Source organism: Hypanus sabinus, unplaced genomic scaffold (assembly GCF_030144855.1).
Source record: "Hypanus sabinus isolate sHypSab1 unplaced genomic scaffold, sHypSab1.hap1 scaffold_117, whole genome shotgun sequence".
Taxonomy (NCBI): Eukaryota; Metazoa; Chordata; class Chondrichthyes; order Myliobatiformes; family Dasyatidae; genus Hypanus; species Hypanus sabinus.
The window spans coordinates 1,016,495-1,041,649 of record NW_026779229.1 but is presented as its reverse complement, the minus strand read 5'-3'; the positions used below and the strand labels follow the sequence as shown (position 1 = coordinate 1,041,649).

At 43.7% G+C, this 25,155-nt stretch overlaps 1 protein-coding gene across 1 annotated transcript in view; it reads right to left on the bottom strand.

The window, feature by feature from the left end:
* The window catches only part of LOC132386457 (NACHT, LRR and PYD domains-containing protein 3-like), a 94,553-nt gene that overhangs the window by 10,671 nt on the left and 58,727 nt on the right, over positions 1-25,155 (bottom strand). Inside the window, exons 7-11 of the mRNA XM_059958748.1 lie at positions 16,127-16,234; positions 10,270-10,441; positions 10,106-10,171; positions 5,656-5,871; positions 4,122-5,568 (exon numbers count right to left, since the gene is read on the bottom strand). Coding sequence (XP_059814731.1) covers positions 4,122-5,568; positions 5,656-5,871; positions 10,106-10,171; positions 10,270-10,441; positions 16,127-16,234 — 2,009 coding nt within the window. The remainder of the gene's footprint in view (positions 1-4,121; positions 5,569-5,655; positions 5,872-10,105; positions 10,172-10,269; positions 10,442-16,126; positions 16,235-25,155) is intronic.

The following is a 25,155-nucleotide window of genomic DNA, read 5'->3' as shown; positions in this document are numbered from 1 at the left end:
GCAAGGAGTATTGCAGGTAAGGCAGATGAGTTTAGATCGTGGATTGGCACGATGATATCGACATTATTGCTATTAGTAAGACTTGGTTTGCAGGAGGGTCAGGACTGGCAGCTTCATGTTCCGTGTTTCCATTGTTTCAGATGTGATGGGGTAGGGATGAAAGGGGGCGGAGTGGCATTACCAGTCAGGGAGAATATCACAGCTGTGTGTAGACGGGACAGCCCGGAGGGTTCATCTACAGAGGCCATATGGGTGGAGCTGAGGAACGGGAAAGGTGTGAGCACACTAATAGGGTTGTATTATAGACCGCCCAGTAGTCAGAGAGAATTCGAGGAGCAAATCTGTAGAGAGGTAGCACACCGATGTAAGAAACAGAAAGTCGTAATTGTAGGGGATTTTAACTTTCCACATATTGACGGGGACTCCCATTCTGAGAAAGGGTTAGATGGCGTGGAGTTTGTCAAATGTGTCAGGAAAGTTTTCTAAATCAATATATTGAGGTATCAACGAGAGAGGGTGCAGTACCTGATCTCCTATTAAGTAACCAGACAGGTCAGGTGACAGAAGTATGTGTAGGTGAACATTTTGGGTCTAGTGACCATAATGTCATTAGTTTCAAGATAATTATGGATAAGGGTAGGACTGGTCTGCCAGTTAAGGTTCTGAATTGGAGAAGGGCCAATTTTGTGGAAATGAGAGAGGATCTGGGAAGAGTGGATTGGGATAAGTTGTTTTCTGGCAAGGATGTGTTCAGTAAGTGGAACGCCTTCAAGGGTGAAATTTTGAGAGTGCAGAGTTTGCATGTTCCTGCCAGGATTAAAGGCAAAGTTAACAGGCAGAGGGAACCTTGGTTTTCAAGGGATATTGGCGATCTGCTTAAGTAGGTGTTTAGCAGGTATAGGAAACAAGGAACAAATGAGGTACTTGAAGAGTATAGAAAATGTAAGCAAATACTGAAGAAGGAAATCAGGAAGGCAAAAAGAAGACATGAGGTTGCTTTGGCGGATAATGTGAAGGTAAACCCGAAGGGTTTCTACAAGTATATTAAGAGTAAAAGGATAGTAAAGGACAAAATTGGTCCCCTAGAAGTTCAGAGTGGTCGTCTCTGTGTGGAGCCTCATGAGATGGGGGAGATCTTAAACAGTTTTTTTGCGTCAGTGTTTACTCAGGAAACTGGCATAGCGGATATGGAATTAAGGGAAACAAACAGTAGTGTCATGGAACATATAGAGTTTAAAGAGGAGGAGCTGCTTGCTGCCTTACAGTGAATAAAGGTAGATTAATCCCCCGGGCCTGACATGATATTCCCTCGGACCTTGAGAGAGACTTGTGTAGAAATTGCAGGGGCCCTGGCAGAAATATTTAAAATGTCCTCAGCCAGGGGTGCGGTGCCGGAGGATTGGAGGGTAGCTCATGTTGTTCCGTTGTTTGAAAAAGGCTCCAAAAGTACACCAGGTCATTACAGGCCAGTGAGCCTGACATCAGTAGTAGGTAAATTATTGGAAGGTGTTCTGAGAGATCTGATATACAAGGATTTGGACAGCCAAGGGCTGATAAAAGATAGTCAGCATGGCTTTGTGTGTGGTAGACCATGTTTAATGAATCCTGTAGTGTTTTTCGAGGATGTTACCAAGAATACATATGAAGGAAAGGCTGTGGATGATGTCTACATTGACTTTTGTAAGGCCGTTGACAAAGTTCCACATAAAAGGTTAGTTCTAAAGGTCCAGACACTAGGTATCCATGGAGAGGTTGTAAACTGGATTCAAATTGGCTGTGTGGGAGAAGACAGAGAGTGGTAGTGGATGATTGCTTCTCAGACTGGAGGCCTGTGACTAGTGGTGTGTCTCAGGGATCTGTGCTGGGAACATTGTTGTTTGTTGTCTGTATCAATTATCTAGATGATAATGAGATAAATTGTATCAACAGGTTTGCGGATGACGCTAAGATGTAGGCATTGTGGACAGCGAGGAAGGCTTTCAAAGCTTGCAGAGGGATCTGAACCAACTGGAAGAATGGGCCAGAAAATGGCAGATGGAATTTAATGCAGACAAGTGTAAGGTGTTCCATTTTGGAAGGACAAATCAAGGTACGACATACACGATAAATGGTAGGGCACTGAAGAGAGCGGAGGAACAAAGGGAGCTGGGGGTTCCGATACATAATTCCCTGAAAGTGGCATCACAGGTAGACAGGGTTGTAAAGAAGGCTTTTGGCATCCTGTCATTCATAAATCAAAGTACTGAGTATAGGAGTTGGAATATTATGGTGAGGTTGTATAAGACATTGGTGAGGCAAAATTTGGAGTATTGTGTGCAGTTCTGATCACCTAACTATAGGAGGGATATCAGTAAGTTTGAAAAAGTGCAGAGAAGATTTACTAGGATGTTGCCGGGTCTTCAGGAGTTGAGTTACAGGGAAAGATTGAACAGGTTACGACTTTATTCCTTGAAGTGCAGAAGAATGAGGGGAGATTTGATAGAGGTTTACAAAATTATGAGGGTATAGACAGGGTAAATGCGAATAGGCTCTTTCCACATAGATGAGGAGAGATAAATATGAGCAGACATGGCTTCAGCGTGAAAGGGGAAAGGTTTAGGGGGAGCATTAGGAGGAAATTCTTCACTCAGAGGGTGGCGAGAGTGTGGAACGAGCTGCCATCTGATGTGGAAAATATGGACTCACTCTTAAGCTTTAAGAATAAATTGGATAGATACATGGATGGGAGAGGACTGGAGGGTTATGGACTGGGAGCAGGTCAATGGAACTAGCGGAATAAGGTTTCGGTACAGACTAGAAGGACCGAATGGCTTGTTTTCTGTGCTGTAGTGTTCTATGATTTAATGATTCTATGGGGAGGAGAGTTCCCACAAGCAAAAGGGGAATGGGGATGGGGAAGAGATCCCACAGGAGGTCGGGGGATGGGGAAGGGAGATCCCACAGCCGGCATGGGAGTGTGGAAGAGAGATCCCACGGGAGGATGAGGCATGGGGAAGAGAGATCCCACAGGAGGAAGGGGGATATAGACAGAAAATAAACAGGATGAAGGGGGAAGGGGTTAAGAGATCGGCCAGGAGGAAGAGGGATGTGGAACAGAGTTCCCACAGGAGGATGTGGGATTGGGAAGAGAAATCTCACAGGAGGAAGGGGGTCGGGGAAGAGAAATTCCACAGGACAATGGGGCATGCCAAAGAGAGATCCGACAGGAAGAATTCGATGGGGGAGAGAGATCCCACAGGAGGAAAGGGTATGGGGAAGAGAATTCCAACAGCAGGAAGGGATAGGGAAGAGAAATCCATAGAAGGAAGGGGGATGGGGAAGAGAGATCCCACAGGAGGAAGAGGGATGGGGAGGAGAGATCCCACAAAAGGAAGGGGGATAGGGAAGAGAGATCTCACAGGAAGGGTGGTGGGGTGTGTGAACAAGACATCCCACAGGAGGATGAGGAAAGAGTAATAGAGAGTCCACGGGAGGAATGGGGATGGGGGCGAGATTCCAAAGAATGGAAGGGAGATTGGGATGAGAAGTCCCACAGGAGGATTCCAAGGGTAAACGATAATCCTACAAGACGAGAGGACGCAGACATTTTTTGTACGTGTGTGTTGGGTCTGAACAGAGACCCAGAGGAGATGCGCCCTCGCTCTTTGTGTATCTGGAAGTGAGCAAAGTCACACACAGGGAAGGGCAGTGGGAGGACAATCTCACAATGGTATTTCTTTCCTTCTCACTGGGACAGTCTGCTGACGGTCTCTTGTCCCTCACCGGGAAGGGGTTGTGCATCTCTGACCCACCTGCTACAGTCAGTGTCGGTCTGGGTGTCAGTAACAGTGAGAAGGAACATTGTCAATGGACGTGTCACAGGCAGCGAGAAACACGGCCATTCCTGTGATTTACTACCATTAAACCAATGGCCGTTGTTCACTGATCTGATGAAGTCTCCAAAATCCCTTCACAAGGAACCACAGAACCCTCCCGTCCTTGGGGAATTACTGACTGATCCCCTGGGCATTTGTCACAATTCTTCACAATCTGATTTACTACAAATTTACCAAAATTCCTTTACATTGAAACAACACAATGGAACAGTTTCACAGTTCGGAGTGAGAGACAAACCAAGTTACCTCAACTCCTGGCACTTGAGCAGCCCGGGTCCCAGCCGCTGGATTCCTTCACACTGAATGTGGCAGTTCTCCAGGTCGAGCTGTTTTATTGTATCACAGAGTCCGATGACATGAGACAGGACCGCGCAGTCAATCGGGGTCAGTGTCATTCCACTGAGTGAAAACCTTTCCACAGATCCCAGTGCGGCCTGAGCCAGTCCACGATTCTGAGACTCAAACAGGTAGTGCAATGTGTTCAGGAGGCTCCTTTTACCAGCTTCACTCCCCGTCTGTCCACTCTGACGTTTAACCTCCTCCATCACCCAGTCAATCACCCGGCAGGTTGTTTGATGAGGAAATGGACCCAGAAACTCTTCCAGGCCCCGAGCTGTCATTGGGTTGGAGAGACCAGCAACAAAACGGAGAAATACCTCAAATCGCCCATCCCTCACGCAGTGGGCTTCAGTGAGGAGTTTCATGATATCTCTGCCATCTGGGATCAGGAATTGTGCGACTGCAGCTACAAACTCTTGGATGGTGAGGTGTGGGAATGTGTACACCACGCTCTGGGCAGAATCCTCTCTCTCCAAAAGCTCCATCAGGAACCCGGACAGAAACTGGGAAGGCTGCAGATTGTAGTTGATCAAATCTCCACCTGTAAACACAATCTTCTTCTCCGACACTCCTCTGAAGGCCATCTGACCAACTCTGAGTAACACATCACGGGGGTTCTCAATCTCACGGCCATGGTTTTTCAGGATGTTGTAAATATAGTAGGAGTACAGTTGGGTGATGGTCTTGGGAACTCGCTGCGGGTCCCTGACTCTTTGTGTGAAGAAGGGGCCCAGTACCAGAGCAAGGATCCAGCAGTAGGAGGGGTTGTAGCTCATAGTGTACAGGATCTCGTTCTCCTTCACGTGTTTGAAAACTGCTTCTGCCTCCGTCTGATCTTCAAAATACCTGATGAAATATTCCTTCCGTTCCTCACCAACAAATCCCAGGATTTCAGCCCAGACACTGATATCCGCCTTTTCCAATAAATGTAACGCAGTGGGGCGGGTGGTCACCAGCACTGAACACCCTGGGAGCAGCTTGCCCTGGATTAAACTATACACAATATCAGACACATTGCACTTGAATTCAGGATCTGTGTACTGTGATTCTGTGTCTCTCCGACCATCAACAAAGTTGATTTTGTCCTTGAATTCATCCAATCCGTCGAATATGAACAGCAGTCCCTCTGTCTGTTTCCAGATCTCTCCCAGGATATTCCCAAAGTAGGGATAATGATGCAGAATCAGTTCCTTCAGGTTTATTCTGCAGTTAATGGTGTTTAAATCCCGGAATTTGAAACTGAAGACAAACTGGAATTGTTGGTATATCTTCCCCGTGGCCCAGTCGTAAACAATCTTTTGTACCATTGTTGTTTTCCCGATCCCTGGGACTCCGGCCACTGCAGCGGACATCCCTGATTTGTTTCCAAAGAAATATCTTTTCAATTTTTGAACAAAGCTCTTCTTGAATAACTGATCAGTACGGATTTTTTCCAGCTTACCACGGAGATCTTTTTCTCTCCACTCCTCGTGGTCTCTGCCTCTTGCCAGCAGCTCATGTTCCACCAGTGTCCGATCTCGAACAGTAGAAATGACCGTGAGCTCAGCGTATCGATCAACCAGCTGGAAAACCTTCACCTTCTCCCTCATCAGGATCGTGTTCACTCTCAGTTTTTCAGTTTGTGCCCGCAGAGTCTCCATGTGTTTCCTTCGAACATCTTAGAACGGACAGAAATAGGTTGTCAATGCTGATCTGATGTACATGGAGCATACAAGATATTTTCTTTAAATAAAAAAAATTCTTGTGAAAGACATTGTTTGGGTGAAATTCGGATATCAGAGATTAGAGTGTTTGAAAGTGAACGACGGCCCAGGAACATTTCTGATCTGATTCAGATCCGCTGTTAAAGGCTCCACTCTCCCCTCTGTTGGTAGTTTGCAGATTCCCCGGTGTTCCAGCGAGCAGCAAGTGCACACGTGATTCTGGAGAGGAGAGTGTTGTGTGGAGAGGGTGGTTTCACTGCTTTCACTGCTCAGCTTCTGCTGAACTGTGCAACCCTACAGAGGGTAACAGTGGGTGAGGGGGCATTTAATTGCTCTACTGACTTTCACTTCTCTCACAATGGAACCCATGTTCTTGACACTCCTTTAGGATTAAGCTGTCAGTACTGAGCCACAGAAAAGAAACATAATTTCAGATTCCTTTTCCAGGCTGAGCCAGTCACGATGTAACACACCCCGCACTGGTCTACAGTCTCTAATTCTCCGAGGAGCTGGTACATGAACCCAGGCAATTCCCCGATGATGTGCGGAAGAGCAGGAAGCTGAAGAGGATGGCAGTGGTAATGGGGAACTCTGAAGTCAGGAGGACAGGCAGGCGATTCTGTGGACACCGATGGCACTTTGCCTCTCAGGTGCCATTGTCCGAAATGTTTCTGGACGCGTCCACAATATCCTGAGAAGGGAGGTTGAGCAGTCAGAAGTTGTGACAAACATTGGTAACAACGACATAGGAAGAGAAAAGGGAGGAGGTCTGGAAAACAGAACACAGGGGGTTAGGAAAAAAGCTGAGGAGCAGGAACTCAAAAGTAGTGATCTCAGGATTGCTGCCTGTGCCACCTGACAGTGGCAATAGGAATAGAGTGAGGTGGCAGAGAAATGTGTGGCAGAGCATTTGGAGCAGGGGGCAGGAATTCAGATTTCTGGATAATTGTTACCACTTCCGGGGCAGGTAGGACCAGTACAAAAGGCACGGGTTGCACGTTAATCCGATAAGGATCAATATTCTTACGGGCAGATTTACTGGGGCTGTTAGGTGTTTTAACCTGAAATGGCCGGGGGACCGGAACTAGGATGATAAAGCTGTGGATGAACCAGCAGTTTTACAAGTAGATGATGGTTTTAACATGAATGTTAGGGTGGACAAGCCAATGAATGGGTTCAAATACAGACGGAGCAAACTGTTAATTTGTACCACATCGACAACATTCAAAAGGGTGGAGATGCAGGACTAAACGCATTATATTTAAATGCACGCATCATTCAGAATAAGGTGGACGAACTTTTGGTGCAATTAGAGATTGGTCGGTATGATGTCGTGGGCATCACTGAGTCGTGGCTGAAAGAAGACCACAGCTGGGAGCTTAACGTTAGAAGATTTACATCTTATCGAAAGGACAGGCAGGAAGGCATAGGCGTTGGTGATGTGGCTGTGCTGGTTCGAGGTGGAATCACAGCTGCAGAAAGAGGTGACATAGGGTTAGAGAATGTTGAAGCTTTGTGGGTGGAGGTAGGAAACTGTAAGAGTTAAAAAAAAGCTTTATGGGGATCCTATATTGGCCTGAAAATAGCGAATGTGTGGGGTTGAGATTGCAAAGGGAGTTGGAAAAGGCATGTGTTAAAGCCAATGACGCAGTTGTAATGAAGGACTTCAGTGTGCACGGGGAATAAGAAAATCAAACAAACGTCAGGAATCAGATTGCAAGAGAGGGAATTTATTTAATGCATTTCAGAGCAGCTTGTGCTTGAGACGACTCAGTGAAAGGCTGTCTTTGATTGGGTGTTGTGTAATAGCCCTGATCTTATGAGGGAGCTTAATGTAAAAGAACCATTAAGAGGTAGTGATCATAATATGAGTGAATTCATAATACCATTTGAGAAGGAGAAGCATAATTTACAGTATCAGTATCGCAATGGAATAAAGCGAATTACAGAGGCACGAGAGAGAAGCTTTCCCAGGTAGATTGGAGAAGGATACTAGCGGAGATGGCTGAAGCATCTGGGAATAGGTCTCAAGTTGCAGGATGGATATGGCCCACGGAGGAAGTTCTAAAGTGGCACGTGTCGGCAACCATGGGTGACAATGGAAGTTAAGGATTGCATAAAGCTGAGGAAAGGCCATACAAGATAACAATAGTCAACTAAAAAAGCTATAAGTAGGGAAAAGATGAAATATGAGGGCAGAAAAGCCAATAATATAAAGCAGGATAATAAACACTTTTTTTCAGTTACATAAAGATTAAAAGAGAGGTGAGAGTCCATGCTGGAACACTGGATAATGTGCACTCTACATATATCTTCACTGTTCCAGACGCTAGCAGTCTGCGAGTGACAGGCAGTAGGAGTGAGTGCCATTGCTATTACAAAAGAAAAGCATCTCGGCATACTGAAAGCTCTTAAGGTGCAAAGTCACCTGGGCCAGATGGACTGCATCCCAGAGATCTGAGAGAGGTTGCTGAAGGGATGACGGATGGATTGGTCCTGCTCTTTGAAGAATGACTTTATTCGGGCATGGTCCGGAGGACTGGAAGATTGCGATTGTCACTCTACTCTTTAAGAAGGGAGGAAGGCAAAAGAAGGGAAATTATAGGCCAGTTAGCCAATCCTCAGCGACTGGGAAAGAGTTGGAGTCTCTTATTAAGGTTGAGGTTTCGAGGTACTTGGAGACTAATGACAATATAAGTTAGCATGGTTTCTGTTGGAATTCATCCTGGAAGTAAGAAGCAGGGTGGACAAAGGAGTCAGTGGATGCCATTTACTTGGATTTTCAGAAGGCATTTGATAAGCTGCCGCACATGAGTCTGCTTAAACAGGTAAAAATCTATGGCGTCACAGGAAAGATACTGGCATGTGCAGTGGAATTGCTGACAGGCAGCAGGCAGCGAGTGGGAATAAAAGGGGCCTTTTCTGGTTGGCTGCCAGTGACCGGTGGTGTTCCGCAGGGATCAGTATTGGGACCGCTGACTTTCAGATTGTTTGTCAATGATTTAGATGATGGAATGTATGTATTTGCGGCACATTTTGCGGATGATACAAAGATAGGTGTAGGGTTGGGTAATGTGATTGCAACAGGACTGAGACTAATTGGAATAATGGGCAAAAAGGTGGCAGATGGAATACAGTGTTGGAAATGTATGATAATGCATTTTGCCGAAAGGAGCGGACTATTATCTAAATGGGCAGAAGGTACAAGCATCAGAAGTGTAGAGGGACTTCGGAGCCTCGAGCAAAACTCCCAGAAGATTAATTTAAAGGTCGGGTCTGTGGTAAAGGCGGAAAAAAAGAGAATATAATATAAATGCTGAGCCTTTACAAGACTGTAGTCAAGCTGCACTACAGGAGTATTGTCAACTGCTTTGCACCCCGTACCTCTGAAAAAGATGTGTGGTCATTAGAGAGAGTCCCGAGGAGATTCAAGAGGATGACTCTGGGAATGAAGGGGTTCACATATGAGGTGCATTTTTGCAACTTTGGGCCTATACTCACAGGAATTTTAAGGAATGCAAGGGAATCACTTTTAAACCTGCAGAATGTTGAAAGGATCAGATAGGGTGGATATGGAAAGATGTTTCCCATGGTGGGTATATCCAGAACTAGGGGCCAGGGCATCCAAATTGAGGGGCGATCCTTTAGAACAGGAGAGGAGGATTTTTTGAGCCAGAGAGTAAAGAATCTTGGGAAGGCTCTGTCACAGACTGCAGTGGAGGCCAAGTCCATGGGTATATTTAAGGCAGAAGCTCTTGACAGGTCAGGGCATCAAAGGATAATGTAAAAAGGCAGGTGTATGGAGTTGCGTGGGATCTGGGTTCAGCCATGATTGAACGGCAAAGCTGACTGATGGGACTGAATGGCCTAATTCTGCTTCCATGTCTTGTGGTCTTATGGAGGAATAACAACAAATCTCGGCTCCACTTTGGATCGGAGGTGTGAGATTTCCCTTGCTGGAGTTGGATGTTCAACTCGGAATGACTTGGCTTCAGTTTTGTCAAATCTCCAGATATTCGGTCCCACGGAAAGGGAGTTGTGACAAATGCAAATAGCTTCCTGTCCTCCAACCACAGCACCCAAAACCTGTCTCCCAGACTCTGACGATCTCTAAACAGGCCTCTGAAGAGACGTATTCAGACTCTCAGAGTGAGATAAAGACTTTGAGCTTTCCAGTCCATCACTTACCTTTCAGATGCTTGGGCACTTCAGATAAACCCCGTTCAGTGTCCATGTAGGCGAACTGGCCGTCACCTGTTCAAACAGATTAACCTGCATGAAGTCTGTTCTGTGTAATACGGTAAATTCATCAGCATTTACATCTGTAACACACAGTGTATCGTTCACCGTACCTCGTTCCCATATTTCATTCAATATTCTGCTCAGCTTCGGTAAACGATGATGTAGTTTCACAAAGGATTCCCACATCACCTTCCAGGCCCCGGAGCCCTTCTCCATCACCAGATCCAGGAAGAGTTTGGAAGCGCCCGATCGGTTTCCCTTCTCCACGAGCTCAGTCACGCTCTGTAATGAACAATGGCGAATATATTGAGGAGCAGAGGAATGGGTTCAAATCTACCCTGAACTGACCCAGCTCAGCACAAATCACTGAGAGCCATTGAAGAGTTCATAGCGGGAGAAAGATTTTAAAAGAAGCGAACTGGGTCAGTCGGTACTTTCTGCACCACGGATGGCAAGGTAATTATCCACTTGGCATGGTTTAGGTGGAGCAGACATAGTGTGAGTGAGCCAGAGATAGACTGGGGAGTTGAGGCTTTGTGTCAGAGAGGGTTCAGTTAGGAGAGGCGGAGGCATTAGGTAGATTTTGGGTGATATTTTTTTCCACTTTTTCACAGTTAGAACAGTGGGAATGCCAGGCAGGGTAGATGAATGCTCTTCCTATACTGTGTGTCATGATAGGGAGACCTCCAGTATCCCTGATAACTGCACCTTCAGGAACTGCATACAGCGACAGCTTCTCACAGACTGTGCTCAGGAAATGGAGCTGGACCTGGGTGAAACCAGGATCATTCAGGTGGCTGAGATGTTGACTGACAGACTTTACAGGAAGGGAACTATACAAAAGGCGCAGGACACAGCTAATTGGGTGACCATCAGGAGGGGGAAAGGGGATAGGAAGCCACTGCAGGGAACTCCTCTGTAACAGATATACAGCTTTCTGTTTCGGGGTATTGCCTAGCAGAGGAAAACCACGGCGATTATGCCTCGGGCTCTGAGTCTGACTTTGTGGCTCAGAAAGGGTGAGAAGAGGTGAGCTGTACTGACAGGGGGAATTCAATGGTTAGGAGAACAGACAAGTGATTTGATTTATGAGAACAAGATGTCTGGATGGTGTTTCCCAGGTCAGGGATATCTTGCATCGAGTCTGAAACTTTCTTAGGGACAGGTTGAGCTGCCAGAGGTCGTGGTTCACGTCGGTACCAATGACAAGAGTAGGAATTGTGATGAGTTCCTGCAAAGTGATTTCATGGGGTTCGGGCTAAGTTACAAGGACGGGTACTCTAGTGCTATGTTCTCAGGATTGCTACCCATACTATGTGCGAGTGAGGCCTGAAATTGGACGATAATACAGTCTAATTTGTGGCTGATGAGATGGTGCATTACGGAGGGCCTCAGATGTTGGGATGATTGAGCTCTCTTCCAAGGAAGATGGGACCTGGAGACTCGTGATCGTTTTGTACCCAAACTAGTGGGGTACTGATACCCTTGTGGAAAGGGCTGTTAGCGCGGCACAGGGATGGGGGAGGTGTTAAACTAGAGTTTCAGGAGGATGAAGAACCAGAGTCGATAATGGAGTGACTGTGTGGGAAATACGTTGTTAAGCGGACATACAGAGTCAGGACACTTAACATTCTGAAGCTAATGTTCTGAGTTGCGTATCATTTCAATGCACAGATTATTGTTGGAAAGGCCGATGAGCCTAGAGCATCGGTCAGCACATTGAATTACAGCATAGTAACCATTGATGTGATTTGGTAGGAAGAGGTGCAGGACTGGCCGTTCAGCATTCCAGTGTTCCGTTGTGTTAGAACTGATTCAATCGAGCGGGAGGAATTAACGAAGGAGAGGTGGCATAACTGGTCCGGAAAAATGTCCCTGCATTGCTGGAGGTCTCGTCTACTGAGACTGCATGGGTGAAACTGATCAATAAATGGTTGGGATTATATTATAGCGCACCCAATAGTCAATGGATTTAGAGGATCATATTTGTAGAGAGATCACAAACAGTTGCAAGAAAAAGAAGGTTATGATGATAGATAATTTTAACTTCCCATTTATCGACTGGGACACCCAGATTGTAAAGGGCTGGATGCGACAGTGCTGGTCAAATAAGTTCAAGGAAGTTTTTGTAATTAATATATTGAGGTCATAACTATAGACAGTGCATACTGGAATTCTATTAGGGAACAAGACAGGGCAGGTGACAGACGTGTGCAGGTAAACACTTTGGATCTATTACCATCAGTTTAAACATCATTATGGAACAAGCTAGGACTGGTCTTCGGGTTAAGAATCTAAATTGAAGAAAGGCCAATTTTAATGGTATCAGAAAGGATCTGACGAAAGTGGATTGGGACCAGTTGTTTCCAATTACAGTTAGATCTGGTGATCACAATGCCATTAGTTTACAGATCTTTTATGGAAAGGGATAGGTCTTGTCCTCAGGTTAATATTCTAAATTGGAGAAAGGCCAATTTTAATGGTATCAGAAAGGATACCAATCAGAAAGTGGATTGGACAGGTTGTTTACTGGTACAGATGTGCTTGCTAAGTGTGAGGCCTCCAAAACTGAGAATTTGAGAGTACAGAGTTCGAATGCATAAATGACCACAAGCACAGAGTTTGAATGTTCATGACGGAATAAAAGGCAAGGGTAAGATATTTAGGGAACCTTAGGTTTTGAGAGATATTCAGACACTCAGCACATAGCAAGTACAGACACGAAGGATCAAATGAGGTACTCGATGAATACAGGAACTGCAAGAATTAGTAAAGGAGGAAATCGGGAGGGCTGAAATACGGCATGAGTTTGCTCTGGCGGTCAAGGGAAAAGAGAACCCCTAACACTTCATCGAATATATTTAGAACAAAAGTATATCAATGGACAATATTGGTCCTCTTGAAGTTCAGAGTAGGACTTTATGCATGAAGCTGAAAATGGTGGGGGGGTTTTAAATTGATTTTTTTTTTGAATTAATATTTAATCAGGAGATATACAGATTCTTTAGAATGAAGCAAAGCAGCAATGAAATCATGGACTCTATACCGATTATAGAGGATGCATTTGCTGTTCTGAAGCAGATTAGGGTGGATAAATCCATAGGATTTTCCTTCGTACCTCGTTTGAGGCTAGTTCAGAGATTGCAGGTGCTCCAGCAAAGGTAATTAAAAGTTTTTAAAGGTATTTAAAAAGTCAGATGCGGACGTACTGGAGGGTTCTGCTCTTTGAATAAGGCTGTAAGAATAAGCCTGGGAATTATGGGCTGGTGAGCCTGCACCAGTGGTGGTAAAGTTATTTGGCAGGTATTCTAAGGGACCGAATAGGAGTATTTGGATGGCCAAGGATTAATTAGGGTTAGTCAACACTTATTTGTGCCCTGTGGATCCCGTCTAACCAATCTTATAGCTTCTCGAGGAAGTTACCAAGCAAATAATGAAAACAAGTCAGTGAATGATATCCACATGGATTTCAGCAAGGCCTTTGAGAAGATCCCTCATGAAAGCTTGGTGAATAAGATTAATTTGCTTGGCAGTCATGACATGGTAGTAATTTAGTTTAGATATTGGATTCGCGTGGGAAGCTAAGAGTGGCAGTAGAGGTTTGCTTCTCTGACTGGAAGTCTATGACTAGTGGTGAGCGGCAGGGATCTGTACTGGGTCTGATGTTGTCTGTCATATATATCAACGGTCCGGATGATAATGTGGTAAACTGGGTCAGCAAATCTGTGGATGACACCAAGTTAGTGACAGCGAGGAAGGTTATCAGAGTTTGCAGCGGGACGTGGAACAAACAGCTGGAAAAAGGTAGAATGGAGATTCGGAGATAGTATTTAATGAAAACACGTGTGAGGTGTTGCACTTTTTGAGGACAAACCACTATACCAATAAGAAATTGAGTGGTAGGACATTGATCAGTGCGCTTAAGGTATCAGGGAATACAGATCTGTAATTTCTTGAAATTGTTATCGAAGGTAGATGGCATTGTAAAGTTTTTAGGACATAGGCCTTCTTAAGTCAAAATATTGAATACAGAAGTTGGAATATTATGTCGAAATTGATGTTGCAGAGGCTAATTTGAAGCAATGTGTGCACCTACCTCTTGGAAGGATATCAATAAGATTGAACGAGTTGAGAAAAAATACCAATTGTTGCCAGGACTTGACCTGAGATATAGACAAAGTGTAAATAGGTTAGGACATTATCCCATAGAGTGTAGGAGGACCAAGAGAGATGTGATAGAGCTATACAAGTTTATAAAAGGTATAGAGGGAGTTAGTGTGAAAAGGCATTTACTACTGAGGTTGGGTACGACTGGAATTAGAAGTCATGGGGTAATGATGACTGGTGAACGATAGACAGCAGGTGCAGGAGTAGGCCATTCGGCCCTTCTAGCCAGCAGTACCATTCACTGATATCATGGCTGATCTTACACAATCATTACCCCGTTCCTGCCCTCTCCCCATATCCCTTGACCTCACTATGTATAAGATCTCTATCTAACTCTCTCTCGAATGCATCCAGAGACTTGGCCTCCACTGCCTTCTGGGACAGAACATTCCACATATCCACCACTCTCTGGGTGAAAACGTTTTTCCGCATCTCATTTCTAAATGGACTACCCCTTATTCTTAAACTGTGAAAGACAATATGAGGAGGAATCAACACGTACAAACAAGCTGGATGAACTCAGCAGGTCGGGCAGCATCCATTGAAATGAGCAGTCAACATTTCGGGCCGAGTCCTGACTGCATCTGCAGTGTACTTTGTGTTTACTATGAGGGGAATTTGTTCACTTAGAGGTTTCTGAGAGTGTGGAACGTGCTGCTATTGGAATTAGTCAATGTACATTCGATTTGAACATTTAAGATCAATTTGGATGAGTTCATTCAATGGGGGAGTTATGGACGTCTCCAGTCCGGGTGCAGATCAATGGGACTAAGCAGATAATAGGTCGGTGAACACTAGATGGGCAGAAGTGCTTGTTGCTTCACTGTAGAATTTGATGACTACGGCTAGGTCAAACTATGACAGGATCACTGTTGATTTTCCCTGGGGTAATTGCTGGTGAAGCACAGCAGGATTACACTTCACTGCCAGGCTCCATGAGGGTTCAGTGTCAGCCTACAGCTGGGAACTGGCGGTGAGGAGCAGACAGAAATTTCACGACTATTGTCCATGGATGAGAGGCCAAAGTCAACTAGTAGCAATGCTGAGAAGGAAATTTGGAGTGAGACTGTCAGCTGCCTCATGGGGTATTTGTGTTTCCTTGCTACAATTCAGTCTCGTTGGCAACAGGTGAGTGTGCCCAGGAGCACGAGGACCACTGGAAAAGTGTCTCCCAGTTGGAATATTTTCAATGACACTAATGTTGCAACTCTCAGTGTTAACATTATCTGCTGCAGTTATTAGAAACTCCAAATAGAACAGTCACGTGCAACAGACAGTACCTTAAGCATGAGGCATAATGAGATACTCGATCAAATGAAAGAGCATCTGTAGTTCAAAGGAAAGACAATAATCAAGTGTTGTCTGCTCACGTGATGCAGATGACGGGTGAAGGGAGACCACAGAAATGCGTAGAGAAAGACAAAACAGTTTATATGAATTGTGGGATCCCAGGAGCTTCAAGACACCTCTGTTCAATTGCCAGTGAGGTCAAACATTGGAAGCAAGGTAGAAAGATGAACAGAATAATAATAAAGTTATTCACTGTCCATTGGTACTACCGATACAATGTCCTATCACTAAAGTTGGTAGTCAATTTCTGACTGTATCGTAACACTAAGGAGAGTTCACACAGTTGGAGAGAATCCTGCCGGAGCTTGTATCTGCTGAATAACCTCCTAGCGAGAGAGAACAGCTGTTTTGCTGACCCACACATACCTGTTTCTTTACATTTGCTTTTTTAAAAAAACTCTGTGAAAGCTTTAGAAAGATCTACAATCAGTCTGTGTCCCTTCCACTTACGTGATACTCCTGCCCAGTGAATTGATTCTCGCTTGTTAACATGAAGCCGAGACCCTCCACACCCTCCTCAATCGCCTGCTCCAGCCGCTCCATGTAGAATATCGTCAACTGGAACAGTTGGTGATCGTCACAATTTGACAGGAAGGCGGAGATAGCGGAATTCAGAACTGCGAACATGGAACAGTACAGCTCAGGAACAGACCCTTCGTGTTACCATGCCTGTGTCAACCATGATGTCAAGTTAAAACAATCCTATCTACATGCTCATGGTCTATATACCTCCAGTTCCTGCCTGTCCATTTGCACATTTAAATGTCTCTTAAAGGCTGCAATCGTATCTGTTACAATCTCCTCCTTGGCAGCGCGTTCCCGGCACTGATCTCTCTCATTGGAAAGCCTACATCGTAACCCTCCTTTGTTCAATCCGCCCTCTCACATGAGTACATGACCTCTAGATTTGGAATTTTCACATTAAGTGACTGAGCGTTTCCAATCCAAGCCTTTCCCCTTACACACGATTCTCTGTAATCCATACAACACGGTTCTGCACCAGATCCAGAGACACAACATTATTCTGTAATGTGTAAACCAGAACTGCACACAAACCGCAACTGTGCCCTGATCAAAGTTTCCTACAGCGACACTATGGCTTTCCCACATATATGTTCAACATTCGACCAATACCGAAGATCGATTTTACGATCCATCTACATGTGTTGCCTCTTTCACGGAAATATGCCCTTGTACCCTAAATCCCTCAATATCAATTCTCCTCAGGGTCTTGTGCCTTACGGTCTTGAACCTTCCTCTTATATTTGGCTTCTCAATGTGCAACTCCTCGCACTTTGCCACATTAAAGTCCACCTGCCGTTTCTCTGCTATAACCGGTCAATACTGTACTGCATCATTTGACAAACATTACTAACTTCCACAACTCCCCCGAGTGCTGCAAAGTACCTGCCTCCTGCAACCGAGGCCTGACTACCTCGCCGCAGCTCCTGTCACGTCCTCGTTATCCTGTATGGGTCGAAGGTCATTGTCCTTAATACGTTCAAGCAGGAGCTGCTGCGAGTGCAGATTTATTTATCTGGGAACCTGGAGTTCTCCAAGAATTCCAGTGTCCCACATACTGCACACATACTGCCCCGGAGCCATACGGGCTACACCACCGAACACTAATAGGCGAGGAATGAACAAGTAGGAACAAAAAGAGAGGAACTTAACAGGTACTTTACCTCGCCCAAGTCTGATCTTGCCTAAGCCTGATGAGCCAAAGCCACTCGCGCTTTCTAAAGAATGGCCACTGCGCCTGTGCGATTTTATTTGCCCTTTCTAATGTACCCCTCTCGATGATTGCTCACAACCCAGCTCCGAGAAACAGCAACAAAGCTCAGTTTTTTTAAATCTTGATTCCGGGCCTGACTGAAAAACTGGTCCTATTTATGCTGCCCTCTCGTGATTGGTTACAGTCCAACTCGTCAGTCCTGTAAGTGAACCTCCGACTCCCTTGACCATGCCTTCTTGGTCCTTACCACTGGCGCTGTGCTCTTTTTTCTCTGCCTGTCTGCTGGGAGTAAATGTACGGCCGTGTGAATGGACCTTACAAAGTGGTCGATGAACTGACCATCATCAACCAGTTCTGATGAAGGGTATCAACCCAAAACGTAGACTGTTTATTCACTTCCATGGATGCTGCCTGACCGACTGAGTTCCTCCATCATTTTTGTGTTTGTGGTTCTCTGGGTTTCCTGCATCTGCAGAACTTCGTGTTCATCAGTGCATTAAAACGTTATAGCAAAGCTTAAATCTGTAACCATGACTTACGTATCGAAAATGAACCACTCCAACCGTTGGAAGTATTCTCTAACTTGGCCATAGAAAATAGACTATAGGAAGCTTCCCACATCTCCACTGCGCAACAGCCCCAAAAGTTTGCGGGCAATTGCCCTTCCAAAAGTGGAACTGTACTCATAATCGCTCAATCCTGTAACTCTTGCTCCAATCATCTGGTGCCAGATTTCATATGATAAGTTGGAAGCATCTTCTACATCAGGGTCTGTATGGTGGTGAAACAGACCCTGTCTATTCCCTGGACTGTCACATCACTCACAAGATGGCTGTCACATTCCTGTCACTCACTACCACCTGATTAAGGAGAACCTGTTCCTTTCACTCAGGTGAAGCTTTGCATGGTGAGCACAGAGATTCGACCAGTCCCGGTGTCAGGCCCATGCCCTGGAACTGCTGGATTGATCTATAACTCCAGTCTGTTTTGCCACTGTGTTCGGATCCGGTTCGTAAATTTGCTAATGACACAAAGGTTCTGGGTTTTGTGGATAGTGCGGTGGGTTGTCAGAGTTTACAGCTGGACACTGATAGGATGCATTTTGGTAGGTCAAATATGATAGCAGAATGTGGTATTAACGGTAAGACGCTTGGCAGTTTGGAGGATTAGAGGGATCTTGGAGTCCGAGTCCATATGACACTCAAAGCAGCTACGCAGGCTGTCTCTGTGGTTAAGAAGGCATACGGTGTACTGGCCTTCATCAATCGTGAGATTGAGTTTCAGAGCGAGAGGTAATATTGCAGCTGTACAATGTGGAGATAATGTCTTCTAAATTGAATTTTCCTAATGTGTGTCCTTAATTGGCGATCCTGCATTTATTTTTACCAGTGCACTGCGGAGGTACTCCCAAATACACGGGTATTTTATGTTAAAGCAGGAGATGAAGACATCTGTTTACGGAGTTGAATCTATAAATAAATATCATGCCGGTATTTACACCTGTTGGGGTCTTCCGGGTCTTGCTCCGGTCCGCGGACTCTGGATTCCGGACCTTGCAGCCAGCCCTCCTGTCACCCGGAGCCATTGGATCATCTTGGCTTAAGGGGGTACACCTGTTCCCTATTAGGGGGCAGGTTTTTATAAGGAGCTAGGGGACTGAGCCTCGTTGTGGTGGTCGTTTGCACTGAATCCTGCTCTGTCCAGTTTGTCTTGTTCCTCTGCTTCTCTCGTAGGCGCTGGTCCCGCTGTTCCGCTCGTTTCGCCTTGCCCGCACTGTCGCACTGTCTGCTTGCTTCTCCCTATTTACCGGTGTATCCCGGTTGTCCTGCTACTCACCCTGGACCCAGCTTCCTTCTGTTCCCTTGCCTCCGTCGGGTAAGCCAGACGGTCACCGTTACCCCTCGCCTGGTTCTGTCCCTTCCTGTTCCTTTCCTCCGTCGGGGGAGCCAGGCCGTCTGCCATTGCCCAGCGGGGGGACTCGGTCCCCTTCCTACCCCTCACCAGATGAGTTGTGCCCCGCACCTGCCCAGGTGTCCGCGCCTTGCCCGGGCCTCCGTGTCTCCACCTGGGAGGAGGTCCTGCCCAGGACGCGGCCCGTCCTGAGGACTCCGACCCTTTCCACCCATTGTCCCCTACAGGTTGTGCCTGCACCTGCCCAAGTTTTCAGCGTCTTGCCCGGGCCTCCGTGTTCCTGCCTGTGAGGCGGCCCTGGCCAGGAGTTATGCGCGTGCCCCAGGGGGCTCTCCTGCCACAAACTCTGGGATCCTCCTGCCTCGCCTGAACTCTGGGATCCTCCTGCCTCGCCTGAAGTCTGGGATCCCCCTGCTTGCCTGATCTCCGGGATCCAGCCCCGCCCGCATTACCCCTTGCATGCCATGGCATCCCCATTCTGTCCTACCCCTAGTACTTCAGTGCCTGCGTCCTGCATTTGGGTCCATTTCATGTCCACTCGTGACACACTCGTATCAATGACCAGGTTTGATGAAAAATTTCTGCGCGCCTGAATAAATTTCTTCATTTCAATGACTGTACATCATGTAGATCGGTTTAATTAAAACGATAATAATGACTAATTATAATCATACCTGTGTCCATTCTGATTATGACTGATGATTGTTGAACGTCGACTTGTTTAAATTTTGGTCCCGGTGCAGGAAAGCTCCACCACTGAATAACACAGAAGGAGACAATGAGTCAGAGAGACGTACACAGCGCTGGAAAAAACTCAGCAGGTCAGGGAGCATCCGTGAGAAAAGAGTAGCCAAAGTTTCGGGCCAAGAATCTTCATCAGGAATGGGGGGGGGGGGGGGGGAAGAGAGGGCCGAAGCCCAGTAATAGATATAGGGGAGTGGGTAGTGTCTAGAGGCGCCAGGTGGAAAACCGATCAGAGGAGAGATAAAGGGGAGAGGGGATAAGCATGAAAGAACTGTAGAGATAAAGAAGCAGAAAGTTGAAAGGGGAGAGAGGCAGAGAGAGAGACCTGGGATAGGGGGAGGGGGAGTGGGAGGGAGAGGGAATTACCGGAAATTGGAGAATTCAATGTTCACCAGGCTGGAGGCTACCCAGACGGTAGATGAGGTGTTGCTCCTCCAACCTGAGTTTGGCCTCATCATGGCAGTAGAGGAGGCCATGTATGGACATATCTAGATGGGAATGAGAGGCAGAGTTGAAGTGGGTGGCAACCGGGAGGTCCTGTCTGTTGTGGCGGACGGAGCGTAGGTGCTATACGAAGCGGTCCCCCAATCTTTTTTATCAGAGTGTACTGTTGGTATGTTGAATTAATAACAGGACATTCACCCTCTCAATCCTGTCCTCCCATTCTCTATGATCACAGGGGACTGTAATCTCAATGGCACATCCCTGCGAACGCCTAGAAAGCGTCACACTTGCCTGTCAATAATCTGTGTTCTGCTGAAATAACAACATCGGGAAAAAAAAGCTGCTCTTTTTTCCTTTAAGGAGGAGAATTCCAAAGACACACTATTACCACCTCATAACAATAACCTCATCTATCTTCATCTGATTCATTAACAGCAGCAAACATGTTCCCCACATTCCTGTCTAGACTCCGCGAAATGTTCAGTGTCCCCAGCAAAGTCTCAATTCATTTATCTCAAGACCGGCGGATATATATATATATATATATATAAATCTCCTCTTCTTCATCTAAGTAGCGGCGAATACAAATCAACCTCCTGTATTTATGTATTACCAGTGAATACAGGCAAATTCACCCATTTACCCAGTACCAGAGGATAAAAACATGTTACCGCTAAGTCTACTAAGGCAACAAACGTGGTCAATGGGTAACAGCAGCTGAAGGTACAGGCCATGGAGGTCTCAAGATGGCGCTTATGGAGTAAACCGCTATTGGCTTTGCTCCAAAACTTATACGTCTTTTTAACCTACAAACACCCCTTAAATGATCTTTTTATACTTATTCTAAAGGGGTTTAAACATACAGAATTTTTCTTTTTAACTTTTCGATCTATTTTCAACTCGCTGAAATGTCTAAAGCAAAAGAATCGAAACAGACGAAAGAACCGATAACTTTAGAAACAATTGTGAAGCTTATAGAAGATAAATTTGAAGGACTGGAGAGAAAAATAACCTCACAGCTCTTTGCGTTTGATGAGCGTTTAAAATCATTTGAAGGAAAACTTCAAACACTTACACTGGAATTACAAAAACAACAAGCAAGTATTTTGGTACTTGAAGAAGCCGCTCGCAAGGAAGAGCTTTGCAACAAGAGCAAGCTTCGAATTCTCAACAGATGGACCGTTATAAATCTAAAATTACTGATCTTGAAAATCGCTCTCGAAGACAAAATCTTTGGCTAATTGGGATTCCGGAAAAATTTGAGTACGGTGATCTTACCACTTTCTTTTCTAAACTTCTAATGGATGTCTTTGGTTCAGAAGTTCTGGACTCTCCTCCAATAATCGATCGTGCTCACCATGTCTCTCGCTATCGTTCTGATTCTAATAAACCACGACATGTAATTCTCCGGATCCATTACCACATACAAAAGAGCGTCTGATTCGGGCGGCTCGGAAAAAGGGTATGATTAACTTTCAAGAAATTAAATTTCGTATTTTGGAAGATTATAGCCCTGAAGTTTTAAGGGCAAGAATGGCTTTTAGACCGGTTATGACGAAGATTCACCAGAAAGGCTACAAGCAAGCGCTGCTATTTCCAGCACACCTGAGAGTTACTTCTGAAGACGGAATTTCTTGGCTGTTCAAATCTCCAGCAGATGCTCAAAGCTTTTTGGAACAATGACACTCTATCGGGTTGACTAATGTAATAATTAGTCTATAAATTTCAATCTTTTACAGAATGATGTTTTTTTGGGGTATGTCTTACATGTATTTATTATATATGGTAAAAGTTCTTTTTTTGGTTTATTCTGACTTTATTATTTTTTTAATATATTATTAATCTATTAGCCTTGAAAATAACTTATTAGGGTTCCTGTTTTTAAGTTTGTATACGCTTTTTTATATTTTTAACATTTAAATATTAAGATTTTAAAAAAATAATAATAAAATGGCGTTTCTTCTTCCCGACAGACTCTAGTGCTTGGAACGTCATATCCGTTTTGATGAGTTTGAAAGTTTTAAACTCTCATTTAAAATACTAATTTAGTATTATTTATTTATGGGTTTTATCAATTTAATTTTTTACCCCTTTTGTTCTATATATATATAAAATACTAATTTTATATTTTAACTTTTGTTATATTAACCCTTTCTTATATGGGTTGTTTGTATTTTAATTTTTTTTTGCCTGAGTTGCCGTCCTGAGACACGTGGGTAATTTTAGTATCAGATTGCCTGCTTGCCTCTTTTTGGCTTTTTTCCTGGGGTGTCGAGGGTGGAGGGAGGGGGATTTTTCTGTTTCTTTTTTTTTCTTTTTGCTTGCTTTTTGCGTAGTTTTATTTCATGGGCCTATATGAAACTACAAAAATGGTTGCAGTGCCGTGACTTCCCGTTTCTCCTTGAACTCACTTCCTTCTTCCGGGTTCATGAGTTCACTTTTTTTTAAACTTATGTGTTAACTGTAATAAATATTGTCAATATGGATAGGATTATTAATTTTGTTTCTTGGAATACTAATGGTTTAAATCATCCGAACAAACGGACAAAAATATTCAAAGTATTTCATAGAATAAATGCCAATGTTATTTTTGTGCAGGAGACTCATGTCAGGAAGGTGGTTAGTCAACGTTTTTTTTTAGGTTTTGGTAGGGCCAACAGTATCACTCAAATTCGCAAGCCAAAGTAAGAGGTGTTTCTATTTTTATAGACTCATCAACTTCTTTTATACATCATGAAACAATTTCAGATCCACAAGGTAGATTTTTGCTTATTACTGGTCTACTTTTTAATCAAAAAGTTATTTTAGTTAATGTTTATGCTCCAAATACTGATTGTCCTGAATTTTGTAAATGCTTATTTACATCCTTTCCTAATCTGAATCAATATAGATTAATAAAGGGTGGGGATATTAACTGTTGTTTAAACCCTTTGATGGACAGATCCAAGCCCACCCAAATTCTTCCAAATAAATCGGCTTCTCTTATGATTGATTCAGCTATTTGTCAAATTTGGCATTTTCTACACCCTAATGACAAATAATTTTCATACTTTTCCCATGTTTATCATAATTACTCAAGAATTGATTACTTTTTCGTTGATCACCATTTAATTACAGATGTTACTGATTGTAAATATGACTGTATTACCATATCTTATCATGCACCTCTGGAGTTACCTAATAAAATAACGGATTCATATATCAATGCTAAATTTTGGATCTTTAATCCTATTTTATTGCAGGATTTAGACTTTGTTAACTTTATTAAACAACAAATTGATTTGTTTTTCTCAACAAATTCTACAGCAGAGATCTCTAGTGGAATTTTGTGGGATACTTTTAAAGAACATATTCGTGGACAGATTATTTCATACTCTGTTGGAGTTAGGAAACGAACTAATTCTAAAATATAAACATTAATTGATAAAATCAAAGCAATTGATAAGATTTATTCAATGACCCCTAGCAAAGAATTTATAAAGAAAGAGTGGAACTTCAAATGGAACATAGTTTATTATTATCCTCTTCGATTGAAAGTCAGTTAATTAAATCAAAAACCCAATTCTATATGTATGGAGATAAGTCTGGTAAATTACTGGCTAACCAATTAGAAATTGTTTTGGATAAACGACAGATTACTAGGATTCGTAAACACGATGGTACTCTGACGATCGACCACAAAGAGATAAATAAAGCCTTTCAAGATTTTTATAACTCCTTATATCAATCAGAATTCACTAAGGACTTTTCTATAATAAATGAATTTTTAAGGAAATTGAATATTCCAAAAGTAACTGTTGAGGATAAAGTAATTTTAGATACACCTATTACGGAGTCTGAAATAAAAAAGGCTATTTTTTCAATGAATTCTGGTAAAGCTTCTGATCCAGATAGATTTCCCGTAGAATTTTTAAAATCTTTTTCTTCTATACTTTCTCCATGGTTTTGTAAAATTTTTAAAGATGCATTAAGTATAGGTAAATTACCACAATCTTTTTATGAAGCTTCTATTTCTTTAATTCTTAAAAAAGATAAAGACCCTACTGAATGTGCATCCTATCGGCCTATATCCTTGTTAAATACGGATTTTAAGATTTTCAGTAAAATTTTGGCTATTAGATTAGAAAATATAATACCTCGAATTATTTCTGAAGATCAGACTGGATTTATTAAAAATCGCTATTCATCTTTTAACATTAGAAAATTAATTAATATTATTTATACTTCTTCAACTAAAATACCAGAATGTGTTAATTCTTTAGATACTGAAAAAGCCTTTGATAGAGTTGAATGGCCAAATTTATTTAGTCAATGCAACAATTTAATTTTAGTTCAAAATTTATATCATGGATTAAATTAATATACCATAAGCCTTTAGCTTCGGTTTTTACCAATAATCAAAGATCCCCTTTTTTTCAGCTATTTCGTGGTACAAGGCAAGGTTGCCCTTTAAGTCCTTTACTATTTGAAATCGCTTTAGAACCTTTGGCTATAGCTATTCGTGAATCACCTAATATTCTGGGTAATACCCGTGGGGAGAGGACGTATAAAGTATCATTATATGCTGATGATTTGTTATTATATATATCTGACCCTGAAAGATCTATTCCTGCTATTTCGTCTTTGCTTGCTCAATTTAGTAATT